A 14,091-nucleotide genomic window follows, 5' to 3' on the forward strand; every position below is an offset into this window, starting at 1 on the left:
CCTTTCTCATAGTCTGTAACTTGTGAACATTTGTAAGCTCATGTGTGGATTCTATTTTTGTTCCATTAATCCCACTTTTGTTACATATGAAATCAGTTTTTTTCTAAACTATGGGTGTCTAAATTATTGGCTGATTGAACTGATCTAGTAGGTAAGGCCAGAATTTTAAAAGCAGTAGAATAACAATGGAAAAAATTTAGTATTCATTACATATTCTATGGCTAGTGCTGTATACTAAGATTAAATGTTTTGTCAAGCTTTTATTTCAAATACAAACACACACACACACACGCACACACCTGTGTCTGTACTGGGTCAATATAAAATGTAAAATGCATTTCTTATGGCAGGTTTTAGTTAAAAAAAAAAAAAAGCTTGAAAGCCACTGTGTTAAATTGGTTTGTTTAACTTCAGTAAAGACTTCAAACCTGTTTGCACAAAATAAACACTGAGGAGCCTGCTAAACTGACAGATTCTATGAACCTATTTTAGACCTGCTAATACAAAGCTCCCGCACTGGGGCCAAGGACTGTTTTGTAACAAGCGGTCTCTGTGATTCTCACCCGTTGGGTGTTCGAGAACCACTGATTCAGGCTGTAAATACACCTGGAGAGCCTGTGGGACGTTCTAACTTGCGGCAGTGAAGGCCGTGGAGCGTGCAGCTGGCTCCTGGCACACATTTGTCTTGAAACTTCCTGTCTTCTAAGTCGCGCAGAGACCCAAGAGTGTGGCAAGAAAGCTCCGGGGGCGGGGGGGGGAGGTGGGGTGGGGGGGTGGGGAGGTGGGGGGTGGGGGGGGTGGGGCTGGCAGTGGTAGGGAGTAGGGGCAAACTGGTTGTTAGAATGGCAGAAAAAGTGAAATCACTCCCATCTTCCTGGACCCAATGAGTATATATTGGATGACTGATGTATATTCCCCAACGATGCTAATTTTTGAGCTTAAAATGTGTGCACTTTCGTGCATCAGTCTGTGACCAGCAAATTTTCTAGGTTCTAACTCATGGTCTCAAGAGATGGGAGTTGAAGTCGTTCATGACTATTTACATTTTGCCCAAAAAGCTGATAAGGGTTACAGCATTCAAAGCTTGGCGGTATTCAGCTAGCTGGGCAGGGGGCAGTTTTGTGGTCTGGGCAGCAGCTGGGGAGAGCTCCATTTAGCCAAAGTAAAAATGGCTGTTAACCTTTGCGATGGTCTGTGGACTCCTCAGTTATTTTCCCTTTTTATTAATAGCTTTTCTGCAAGACCAGTGAGTGGAATGAGGCCATTTCATAGGCTGGGACTTTGACACTTGGCATGCCACAGTAGCTTACTGCAGTAACCTCGTGGGTCTGTGAGGCGTGGTGCCACCCACGTGGCTCTGCCCTCCCTACAGTATCTAGGCATCGGATGGGGCAGGTTTGTCTGGTAAGGATCCTAAGTTGTGATCTACAAGGAAAGTCTGTCTTTTCAGTTGAGGACTAAGAATTTTCTATCAGTCAGCGATGGTTATTGGCTGTTTCATTTACGTATTGCCGTATGACAAACCAACCCCAAGTGTTGTGGCTTAAATGCCAGTAACAACCATGGATTTGCTCCAGATTCTGGGGTTGGTTCTTACCTGTTCCACAGAGTTTCCACTGGGGTCTCCCTGCAGTTGCCCTCAGCTGGGAGCCCAGCTTCCTTGCGGTGTGGCAGCCGGAGTCCCAGAGGACAAAAGCAGCCGCTGTGGAGTCTCTTAAGGCCTGAGCTCAGAAGCCCTCGAATGTCACTTCTGCCACATTCTCTTGGTCAGAGCAAGTCACGAGGCTAGCCCAGATTCACATTCTGCCTTTTGATGGGAAAAGCAGCACGCACCCTCAAAGATGTAGATTGCTGGCACCAATCTTTGGAAATCGATCCACCACATTGAGCCTTCTTTCCCTCCTCCCGGTCTCCCTGTGCTCTTCTTCATTCCTTCCTTCTATCCGAGCGTGTCATCTGTCACCTTCATTATGAAGCAGCAGCACCAATGTGTATTTTACTTAAAGATTAATCTTTTCTTCTCTAACAACCCTTGACACTTCATTGATACTTTCCTAGTGATATTTTTACATTTGGCATTTTGTTAGAGTTTTGCCTTACCTCCCCCAGTGGAATATCTGTTCCCATGAGGTGGGGCCTTTGCTTTCCTCCTCGTTTCCTGCACAGTGCATGGTGGGTGCCTGCTCACCCGGGGCTGGCTGCTTGGGTAAGTGAATGAAAGCAGATTTTAGAATAACCAAGAGTCAGCTTGTCTAGATGAAGCATCAGTTTCTATTGGGCAAGTGTTAGAGAAAACAAAGCAAAACAACTATCTAGCTATTCTCCTTTTGATTTTTCTTCCTTGGTCAGAGCCCTTCTTCCTAGGCCCCACACATGTACCACTTAATGCTTTCCTTGTATGTATAATTATAGGCTATAGTTATAGTTCTCTTTTTATGTTTATCAATATTTATGTTTAGTATGTGTAGTATTAAATATGTCATGTAGCATTTAATGCACAAATATATATTTGTCTATGTTTATAAGAAGGGTCAAAAATCCCTTTCGTTATTTCATCAAATCACTTTAGGGAAAGAAATAGGTATACTAAGTCATTTGCCCCCCTAAAGACTTCATTTTTCTCGTTTCTCCCCCTGGAACTAGGAGCGTGAGGAAGAGGCTGCCTGTGTCATTATGTGTGCGTCGGTCAAGTACAATATCCGGGGTCCTGCCCTCATCCCAAGAATGAAGAGCAAGCACCGAATCTACTACATCACCCTCTTCTCCATTGTCCTCCTGGGCCTCATTGCCACTGGCATGTTCCAGTTCTGGCCGCATTCCATCGAGTCCTCCAGCGACTGGAGCGTGGAGAAGCGCAGCGTCCGGGACGTGCCGGTGGTCAGGCTGCCCGCCGACAGCCCCATCCCCGAGCGGGGCGATCTCAGCTGCAGGATGCACACGTGCTTTGACGTCTACCGCTGTGGCTTCAACCCAAAGAACAAAATCAAGGTGTACATCTACTCTCTGAAGAAGTACGTGGATGACTTTGGTGTCCCAGTCAGCAACACCATCTCCCGGGAGTATAACGAACTGCTCACGGCCATCTCTGACAGTGACTACTACACCGATGACATCAGCCGCGCCTGCCTGTTCGTCCCGTCCATCGACGTACTTAACCAGAACACGCTCCGCATTAAGGAGACAGCACAAGCCTTGGCCCAGCTCTCTAGGTAGCTAGTACTTTCTCAGACGGGAGCGCAGTCCTTGGGGAACTAAAGGGAAGGCCAGGGAGAGGGAGTGGTTCTTCTCTTGATCTGGCTCCAGCTGCTGTCTCTTTGCTCGAGGGAGGGCATGCGTGTGAGTGACTGACTTGGGGGACGAGGCCAACGCCATAAGCACCTGGCCTGTGTTCCAGTGAGAAGCAGTTGGCCATCAGTGCTATTGCTGTGGGCTCTCAGCATCTCAGAGTTTAGAATCTAAGGATGGCTTATCTTCCCACACCTTTCCTTTTATGCTTAAATGTTCCCTCTTTGTTACTTACACAATACATGTTCACTGTAAAAAGTCTGAAAATACAAGGAAGCAAAAAGAAGAACGTAAGGTTTGTTCCGTGATGCTGCTGTGATGTTAGTTTCCGGTCACTTTTTTAAAAATGTTTTATTTTATTTATTTATTTTTTTTAAATTTTTTTTAACTTTTTAATTTATTTTTGAGACAGAGAGAGACAGAGCATGAGCAGGGGAGGGGCAGAGAGAGAGGGAGACACAGAATCCGAAGCAGGCTCCAGGCTCTGAGCTGTCAGCACAGAGCCTGACGCGGGGCTCGAACTCACAGACCGCGAGATCATGACCTGAGCCGAAGTCGGACGCTCAACCGACTGAGCCACCCAGACGCCCCATTTTATTTGTTTTTTGAGAGAGAGAGTGCGAGTAGGGCAGGGGCAGAGAGATTGGGGGACAGGGGATCTGAAGCGGGCTCTATGCTGACAGGCTGACAGCAGCGAGCCTGAAGGGGGGCTCGGACTCACGAACCACGAGATCATGACCTGAGCTAAAGTCAGATGCTCAACCGACAGAGCCACCCAGGTGCCCCTTCCAGTCACTTTTGTATAAAAAATAAATACATATGTGTGTAATATTCATTTTTGTATAAAATATATGCATACCTCAGTGTACATATACATTTTGTCAAGGGATTACACATTATATATTCTTACGCTTTCTCCCCTGATATGTTATGAATCTGTTTCCAAATAATTTCATATTCTTTTACTATATAATTTTAAGAGTTGTATAGCATTCCATTTTACACATCCCATTCTGTATTTAAGCCATCGTTATATATTTTATATATTTTTTTGTTTCTTTAACCAGATGGTGCACATTCAGATAGTTTTCAGGTTGTCCTAATCATGGGCACTTCTGTAGTGGACAAACTTCAAGTAAACATCCACCCATGTTTTTCTTTTGAGGAACCAGGGTGGCCTGGGATGTCCTCTTGGGATTTCTAGGAATTCACTTTGCACACCCGAGAAGTGGGCCTATTTTGGGTTGGGGATATTTGCTGCTTGTCATTCAGTAACTGACCCTTGTATTTGTTTCTTGGGAGTTGACATGTGAATTCCCCTACATGTATAATTTTTTAATAGGTGGGATCGAGGTACAAACCACCTGCTGTTCAACATGTTGCCTGGAGGTCCCCCCGATTATAACACAGCGCTGGATGTCCCCAGAGACAGGTAACTGTATTTGGAGTTGTCCCTGTGAGGGGTTTCTGAGGATCAAGGAAATACAAGACCCTTTCCTTCCTGTGAAGTCATTTTCTAAGCCTAGTGGGACGGACTGTGTCATCAGAATTGTTTGTTAAATTAAAAAAAATGCCCTTGGCATTTACCTCCTCAGGACCTAGAAGTAGTGAGACCTGACCTACTTAAATCTGTTGTGTTGAACCGACCAGAACTTCCATTGTAGCATTGCATTTTAGTTAGTGTATTTATTTATTTATAAAAAGTTTTTGTGTATTTATTTATTTTGAGAGAGAATGTGCACACAAATGGGGGAGGGGCAGAGAGAAGGAGAAACAGAATCCCACGCAGGCTCCACGCCATCAGCACAGAGTCTGATGTGGGGCCCGAACCCATGAACTGTGAGCTCATGACCTGAGTTGAGATCAAGAGTCGGAGGCTTAAGTGACTGCACCACCCAGGTGCCCCTGTAGCATCGCATTTTAAAAAACTGTCTTTTTTTCTCGGTCTGACTTATGCTGTCCTTAATGCTGCACCCCCACCCCCAAGACCGGGTTCATGATTGGCTTGTGTGTGCTCTGTCTGAATTTGGGAGCGTTTGCCAAAAGTGGAGCCACAGCTCACTGTGGGAAGGGGGTGCGGAGGTGTGAAAGTGACACCCACAGCCCGTCACGTCGGAGGACAGGGTGGGGGCAGTCTGGTTGTCATTTACTTTCCATTGCCTAAGTCAGTGGGACTCTTCCTTCCTCCCTCCCCTCCTTGCCCCCACCCATTTCTTGCCTTCCTTTCTTCCTGATGAAGCCTTCCTGACAGCACTTATGTTACGGGGTGGCCGAGATCGCATGATTATGATTCTCAGTTCACGTACTGTACTCGTCAGCCCTTTCATACAGCGGCTGAACCCCTTGGGCTGGAGGCTTCCTGGAAGTCTTGGGAATGAGGTCCGCTTGGCCTTCCTCTCCTGGTACTTGATTCAAGGCTTTGAGGAGAGCAGAAATGTTAGGCCCAGGGTAGGGCTCCTGGGCAGTGCTCAAGGTACAGGATTGTTGTAAACTTAAGTAAAACTCACTTAAAAGTAATTTTATTATGGTTGATATTTAATTCTTAAAGTGATTGTTACTGGCAAAGGTTAGAGAGTAACCCGAGGCCAGCCATGCTGTCAGCTTCCCGGAGGCTGACACTGTTGTCATTTGTGAAAATCTGCACTTAACACTACTTTTCCCTGGAAAATTAAACCCAAGCTCTTTTTGCTTTATGTGATTATATAGGGTCAGTGTTGTGTTTTTATCTGGAAATACTGTTAATGCTACAAGAGACCTACACTCCAGGACCACTCTTCACCTTTGGTGTAGGAACCATTTTGGTCGATAGAGGGCAGTCAGGCCACACACATTCAGTAGAAACCAGCCGAACACAAGGTGAGCCCTAGTTTGGCCCTCAGCCCCAGCCACACCTGAGTGGGCTACTGTTTTATGGATTTGGTTGCTCGGGGAAAGAGAAATACTTTAGGGAACAGAGAAGGGGAGAAAAAGCTGTTAGGAAGGCAGTGTCTCTACCTGCTGTTTTGGGTTTATTTTGAGAAGGTCTTTCTTTCTTTCTTTCTTTCTTTCTTTCTTTCTTTCTTTCTTTCTTTTTTTAATTTTTAATGTTTATTTATTTTAGAGAGAGAGAGAACGAGCAGAGGCAGAGAGAAAGGGAGACACAGAATCTGAAGCAGGCTCCAAGGCTCTGAGCCGTCAGCACAGAACCTGATGCAGGACTTGAACCCACTAACTGCGAGATCATGACCTGAGCCAAAGTTGGATGCTTAACTGACTGAGCCATCCAGGCGCCCCCTCCCCCCTTTTTTTTTAATTGTTTATTTTTGATAGAGAAGGCCTTATTTCTATATAGGACGTTGCACTTTTTGCTGACATTTTGGTATATGTATTTGCATGGGAGAAGGATTTTATTTTTATCAAGTGCACATATGAAATGGGGTTTCATGTCTCTGCAGGAAAGTGTCAAGTGGTCAGGAAGAAGGTTGAGTTCCTGCTAGTGCTTAGGTGTTAAGGATCAGGAAGGTTAAATCTTTTTCCCTGTGCATGTATTTTTGTAAGCGATTATGGCAATCCTATAGCAAGTAATGAATCACTGTTTAGTCTTCCTTTATCTCTGCACATGGGAAATTGCGTTTTGAGACCTGGGTGGTCTTCTGGAAGGAAGGAAGAGCAGAGTTTTTGTTAGTTTTTCTTATCATTTGTCCTTGCTCCTGGATTCAGAGGAAGCAAGAACCATGAATATACACTGGTTTTAGCAGGAGCTGCGTATCAGGTTATTTGGAAATTAGAAAGCAGGCAGCCTAGATTAGACTGTTTCTTAGGGTCTCCTAAAGTCTAAGGTCATAGGTGTGATTATTTGAGAATGATTTGACCCAGGGAAATGCAAGGAACAGGACAGAAGGAAATGTCTTCTCAGCATATAATCTTTCGTGCTGCTTAAATCTGTCTTTATTTCTCTTTCAATTTTTAAAGATCCGACACATGATATACCTGATAACGTATACTTTCTTTGTATAAGATTGTAACAATATGCAAGTGTATAAAGAGTGAAATATAAAAATATGCTTTCAAACCCTCCTCTATTTTCACTCCCTTACCGAAAGATAATTAAGTACTATGTATTTTTTCTAGCCTTTTTCCTATGGGTTTATACATAAACGTGTGTGTGTGTGAGACACCCATTTTTTAAATTTTTTTTTTTTTTCAACGTTTATTTATTTTTGGGACAGAGAGAGACAGAGCATGAACGGGGGAGGGGCAGAGAGAGAGGGAGACACAGAATCGGAAACAGGCTCCAGGCTCTGAGCCATCAGCCCAGAGCCCGACGCGGGGCTCGAACTCACAGACCGCGAGATCGTGACCTGGCTGAAGTCGGACGCTTAACCGACTGTGCCACCCAGGCGCCCCAAGACACCCATTTTTTAAAGTTTTCTTTATTTTTTTTTGAGAGAGAGAGAGAGCTAGAGGGAGAAAGAGAGAGAAAATTACAAGCAGGCTGCACACTATCAGCATGGAGCCTGATGTGGGGCTCAGACCCACCAACTGAACTGTGAGATCATGACCTGAGCGGAAATCAAGAGTTGGACGTGCAACTGGCTGAGCCACCCAGGTGCCCCGGTATATATGCCCACTTCATGTGTGTATGTATGTTTATTTAGAGAGAGCGAGTACGTGCACGTGCATGAATGGAGGAGGGGCAGAGAGAGAGGGAGAGAGAATCCCAAGCAGGCTCCATGCTGTCAGCACAGAGCCCAACAGAGGGCTCAAACTCACGAGCCATGAGATCATGACCTGAACCAAAATCAAGAGTCAGTGGTTTAACCGACTGAGCCACCCAGTCACCTCTGTATACACCCATTTTAAGTGGGAGCAAATTATACCTCTTCAATGCCTTACTTTACTAATCTTTGTTTTTTCATATATGTTCTGTAATATTATTACTACCCTGGATTTTTATTATCGTTTCTTTGCACGTATCTCTCACACATTTCCACTTTGTGTGGGCTTTATTTAACTTGTTATGGAAAGTTTCAAACCTATATAAAAGAAGAGATGATGAGGCACCTGAGTGGCTCAGTCACTTGAGCATCCGACTCTTGATTTCCGCTCAGGATCCCAGGTCATTGGATTGGGCCCTGTGTATGGCTCCACACTGAGTGTGGAGCCTGCTTAAGATTCTCTCTCTCTCTCTCTCTCTCTCTCTCTCTCTCTCTCTGTCCCTCTGTCCCTCTGTCCCTCCCTCCAGCTTGTGCTTTCTCTCTCTCTCTAAAAAAAAATAAAAATAAAAAATAAATAAAAGAGACTAGCACAGTGAACCCGTGTGCCCCTGTCCAGCTTTAGTAATCGTCATCTCGAGGCTGGTCTCCATTCATCTGTACTCCTACCCCTGCCCCACCTGATTATCAAGAAGCAAATGCCAGACATTGTATCATTTTATCTATAAATATTTCCATTTGAATCTCTGCATAAGGGATTTAAAAATATATATAACTATAGTACTATTTCTGCACCTAAAAAGTTAATAGGAATCTAATATCACCAGATATCTAGCCATTGTTCAGATCTGCTTGTCTCAAATATGTTTTTACAGTTTGTTTGATTCAGTAAACAAGCAAGGATGACTAATAGAATTGGTCAGTTTTTGTTTTTGTTTTTGTTTTTTTTCTTTACGAAATTTGAAGCTTTATATTTGAGGAATTTGCAGGCCTGATTACACGCAAAGGTTGACCTTGCAGACGAACTGTGTTTAGGCCCTGCCGACACTCAGATAGGAGGAAAGCTGGGGGAACATCTGAGGACAGATCAGAGTGGGGACGGTGGAGTGCGTGAGTCGAGCAGGTGGCTTGGTGACAGAGGAGCTGTCCTATAGCTTCAGAAAAGCTTGGCACATGCTAAAAATGCTAGAGGACACTTTCAGTGACATAACACTTGGCCTGGCATGAGTCTGATCATCAGATTAGTACTTGTGTAGCTGCAAGTTTTCTCTTCACTCTCTTGCAGCTTTGGAACTGATCTCTGATTTTAGGGATACATAATGGGAAAACAGAATGTGCTTTTCAGAACTGTGCTTTTCCCTCAATGTAAAACACATGTTCTGTAAAGCAAGGGAAGCTTACTGTATTGTCTCCATTATAATATTATGGAGTGCTTGGCAGAAGACGATATAGGGACTTGCAGTCTTAGCAGCAGCAGGGCTGGCGTGAGGTCTGTTTGACTAATTGCAATCCTGGCTCTTGCCGAGGTCACAAGTGGAGATCTTGAGTGTATGATGTGTGACGTAAGCCATGCTTCAGATGGCATGCTTTCCTCCTACCAGTGCATAACCCCCACCCTACTCTCCTGGAACAGAGTAACAGTTGGGACCCCAGGGACAGAATTATAGGAAAAGTTGGTGTGATGCACACCTGCTTCCTTTCTTGCCACATACACATTCCCCTCTCCTCTGGGGCTGTGGCTGTAATTACCTAACCACCTACCACCCTGGCTTACCTGGACTGCCTGGTGCCTCCATATTGGATCTATGTTTGTTTCTCTGTGCGTAGGTCATGGGGCCCCATACAGTCCGCGTGCTGTTGTGGAACCGGCCCAAACTCATGTTGGATGGATTCATTACTGAATGCTAATCAGGAAAAATAAGACCGTATGTTGGTACTAAGGATAGTCATTAAGTTTTACAGAGTAGACTGGCAGCTGGAGAGGTTTTTAGCCTGCACATTACCTCACTAACCAATTCTTGGTTTCATAAAGCTTAAACAAACAGATTGGGATTTCCAGGGGTGGTTGGAAAATCTTTGAACTTAAACTGGTCATGTTAGAAGGGAGTGTAGGCTGTCATCAGGGCAGGGAAAGGATTGGTAGCAATCAATATTGCAAAAAGTGTGGTTTCTCAGCTCAGACATTTTGGCTCAGATGGTGCAGTGCGTGGAACTGGCAAAACTCTGCCCCAGTAGGTGATTTTGATGGGTTTGGGGCCCCAGGGACAGAGTAACAGTCAAAGTTGGTGTGATATACACCTGCTTCCTCTCTCTGATGAAGTGTCACCGTACTACTTGCTGGATCCAATTAAAGCAGTGTGTTCACAGCTTTCTAATTAAGGAGAATAAAAGCTAGTACATGCAAACTGCAAGAGAAGCAGTAAAGGTCGTCCTGGATTCTTGCTTCCTGAATGGGGACTGAGTAGCTGGAATGGATGGCGAGAGCTGGTGGAGGCTACATGATCCACACGCAGCTCTTGGACGACACTGAAGGACCTGCCTGGGGCAGCAGTTGCATGGGACCAGATACTTGGCTGTCACTGCTGCTTTCTGTGCCCACTGTCTCCTGAGATTTGGGCCAGAGGGTGGGTAAGTGACTGCCCCGGACGGTCTTCCCATGCAGACCTATTGTTTATTCCTGCTGTCGTGAATGTTGTGAATGACTTTGGGGAGAGGCGAATGGGATCTGAATAGGGAGGCAGAGGGGCTGTTCAGAGGGTGTCCTCTGGGCTGTGATGTGTTTTATAAAATGGAAAATAAGGAAAGACTACCTAGGACCCCAGAAGAAGGCCGATGACTCAGGGATAGAATGCAGCTGATGTCCAGGAGACGTGAGTGTAAAACACGTAGCGCTGTGTCTTTATAGAAAAGTGGGCCAGTAGACAAGTTTTTGTTGATACGATAATATTAAGACTCAATTCTTCTATCCCTTCTCACAGAGCTTATCAGAATGAAGGCCTTCCTTTCTCATTGTTTGACGAAATCCTTTCCTTTCAGGGCTCTATTGGCTGGTGGTGGCTTTTCTACATGGACTTACCGGCAAGGCTACGATGTCAGCATTCCCGTCTACAGTCCGCTGTCAGCTGAGGTGGAGCTTCCAGAGAAAGGACCGGGGTAAGGTGCATTCAGCTCAGCCGGGTGTGCTGTGAGATGCTGACCAGGTTCCGCGTGCTGGGTATCACAGCAGCTGAAGCCTCGGTTACAAGCCAGTGTCTTGGGGTCTGTCATCTGCCCCCTGCCCCCCGCCCCCCGCCCCCAGTCCTGTTTGTCCTCCACTTTTCTCTGGCTCGGTGAATGTACCGTGCTGTGTACCCAGCTTTCCAATCTGGAATCGCTGTGATGTCCTTGACTCCTTCCTTCCCTTACTTCCTGTACCAGAAGAGTAAGTCCTATTGATTCTCCCTCCTAAATATGTCTTAGCTCTGCCCTATTTCTCCATCTGCTCTGCTCCCCCGCACACCAGGTTACTGTCATCTCTCCTGTGGATTGTGGAAACGGACCCCTGGTGGGTCTCCCTGCCTCTAGTCTTGCTGCCCCTACAACCTGATTGTTGACTTCCCATTTCCCTTTGGATAAAGCCCAGATCCCTTAAAATGTCTTTCAAGACCCTCTGGCATGTGACCACTCTCTCCGTCTCTAGATTTTTTTCCCCCCTTTTAGTTCTTTTCTCAGGATGAGCTTTGCTGTCTCGGTGTTTCTGGGTTGCAGATACTCTCCACTGTCTGGAGGTCTTTTTCCTTATTTTCATCAGACTGATCACCTGCCTGTCCTTTGGGTTTTCACTCGAGTACCTCTCACCACTTGGCTAGCCCTGGAATGGCTCTTCTGCCTTATGCGCCGAGAGCGGTCGTGTGCCACTCACGAGGCCACGTCGTAACGGCTTGCTCGCAGCCTCTCCGCTGGGGATTTTGGATTCTGGTGCCAGATCTGTTTTTTAACAGCCATGGTCGCTGTGCCTGGCGCATGATTGGCTCATATTGTTGACATGTGAGTGGGTAAATGGAAAGAGCTGACAGCATGGACGTGCAGGGCATCTTGTGTAGCCTTTTTTGAGGTAGTATATTTAAAATTGAGCTAATTCACAGCGAGAATCTCAGTAAGCTTTAAACAAATGTGGTCAGAATAGTATTCTGTGTGCCAAGTGCTCAGGTATGAAAGTGATGGATTTGTGTATTGCCACACTAGAAATCTCATACAGGGGGAGATTTAAAAACCCACACGTAGCATTTGGTCACAGAAATGAGTGTCAAGGAAATAGTTTGCAAAGCATCTCAGACTTCCCCTTAGAAGCCTTTATGGATTCTCCTGTGTATGTGTGTCCTACTGTGTGGCCTGGTGATCAAATTCTGGAACTTTCTTTAGACATAGCAAATTTTGTTATTTAGACAAGATTGAAACGTTTTTCTATCTTTAGGCAAGTGCCAAGAAAGACTAAATAGTTCATGAACTTCTTGCCTAGATCAACTTTCCAGATTTTTCTGTTAGTGACTTCCAGAGTTGACTTTTTGTTTTGTTATTTTGTTATTTTTTTATTGAGATGTAACTCAGTTACCATAAAGTTCACTCTTTTAAAGAATATACTTCAGTGGGTTTATTTTTAAATGAGATATAGTGGACATATAACAGTAGGTAAATTTAAGGTATACAACTGCTGATTTGATACAGTTCAGTGGTTTTTAGTGTATTTGCAAACTTGTACAACTGTCATCACTGCTGTCTCATTACAGAACATTTCATCACCCCCAAAATAAGCCCCATACCTGTTAGCAGCCACTTTTCTGTCCCTGCCCTCAAACTTCACACCCTCTACCTCCAATAGCAACTGCTCAGCTACCTTCCTTCTCTGTGGGTTTGCCCATTCCGGACATTTCCCAAAAATATAGTCATATAACGTGTGGCCTTTTGTGTCTCTTTTCACCCAGCATAACACTTTCAGGGTTTATCCATTTTGTAGCACGGAATCAGCGCTTTATTCCTTTTTTGGCTGAATACTGTTTTGTCATATGGATATACCACATTTTGTTTATCCTTTTATAAGTTGATGGACATTTGGGTTATTTCCACTTTTTAGCTATTCTTAATAATGCTGCTATCAATATGTGTATACAAGTTTTGTTTTTTTTTTAATGTTTTTTTAATATTTATTTTTGAGAGAGAGACCGAGTGTGAGCAGCGGAGGGGCAGAGAGGGAGACACAGAATCTGAAGCATACTCCAGGCTCTGCTCTGTCCGCACAGAGCCCGACGTGAGGTTCGGACTCATGAACTGTGAGATCGTGATCTGAGCCAAAGTTGGATGCTTAACCAGCTGCGCCACCCAGGTGCCCCGGACGTTGAAAAACTCTTAGCAGTATTTATCACTAAACATGAGCAAAAATATGCCTCTACTAATTTTTTTGGATCATCATCAAGATGAAAATACAAAATCTTACAGAGGATTTGTAGACTGGAGAGAAGTATGCAGTTGGTGCTATGTTTTGAGACTGGATTTTTCTCTGATGAGAAGGTACCGGCCTAGCTGGTACCTGTTGGGGTGTACAAATTTCTGTCATGTATCTCGGATCTTAATTTGGCATCTTTGTGTAGCAGTAGATATAATAGATATTAGCATAATATAAATATATTATGATAGATACTATAATATGAAACTATGATAGTGGAGAAAAGTCCACTGAACTTAGAAAAAAGATTTATCTTCTCTGTTGCTTCTGCGAACATTTAAATTTAAATCAGCTGTGTGATTTTTGAAAGTTGATTTTTAACCCTTTGCCTTTTTTTTCCCCCTGAAGTTGTTTTGGAAACTGTTTAATTCCGTTCACTTCAGCTCTAATCAAACCTTTATTGAAGGCCTATCTGGACCAAGCATGGCCGGATGAGCGGTTCTCAACATCGGAGGGGTTGATTTTATCTCCCCAGGGATATTTGGCAGTCTGTGGAGCCTTTTTGACTGTTGTGACTGAGGAGTATGTGTGTCAGGGGTCCCCTAGACCACCTCCGATTTCGATGATTTGCCAGGAGAGCTCAGGACTCGGTATGTAGTCCTACTCGTGGCTATGACTGTAGCAGAAGGAGAC

At 44.7% G+C, this 14,091-nt stretch overlaps 1 protein-coding gene across 1 annotated transcript in view; it reads left to right on the forward strand.

Annotated features, from left to right (window-relative positions):
* The window catches only part of EXT2 (exostosin glycosyltransferase 2), a 147,287-nt gene that overhangs the window by 7,836 nt on the left and 125,360 nt on the right, over nucleotides 1-14,091 (forward strand). The window contains exons 2-4 of the mRNA XM_030330822.1: nucleotides 2,644-3,209; nucleotides 4,628-4,717; nucleotides 11,016-11,132. Of these exons, the coding sequence (XP_030186682.1) occupies nucleotides 2,674-3,209; nucleotides 4,628-4,717; nucleotides 11,016-11,132 (743 nt within the window). The 5' untranslated portion in view covers nucleotides 2,644-2,673. The remainder of the gene's footprint in view (nucleotides 1-2,643; nucleotides 3,210-4,627; nucleotides 4,718-11,015; nucleotides 11,133-14,091) is intronic.

This window comes from Lynx canadensis, chromosome D1 (genome assembly GCF_007474595.2).
Source record: "Lynx canadensis isolate LIC74 chromosome D1, mLynCan4.pri.v2, whole genome shotgun sequence".
NCBI lineage: Eukaryota > Metazoa > Chordata > Mammalia > Carnivora > Felidae > Lynx > Lynx canadensis.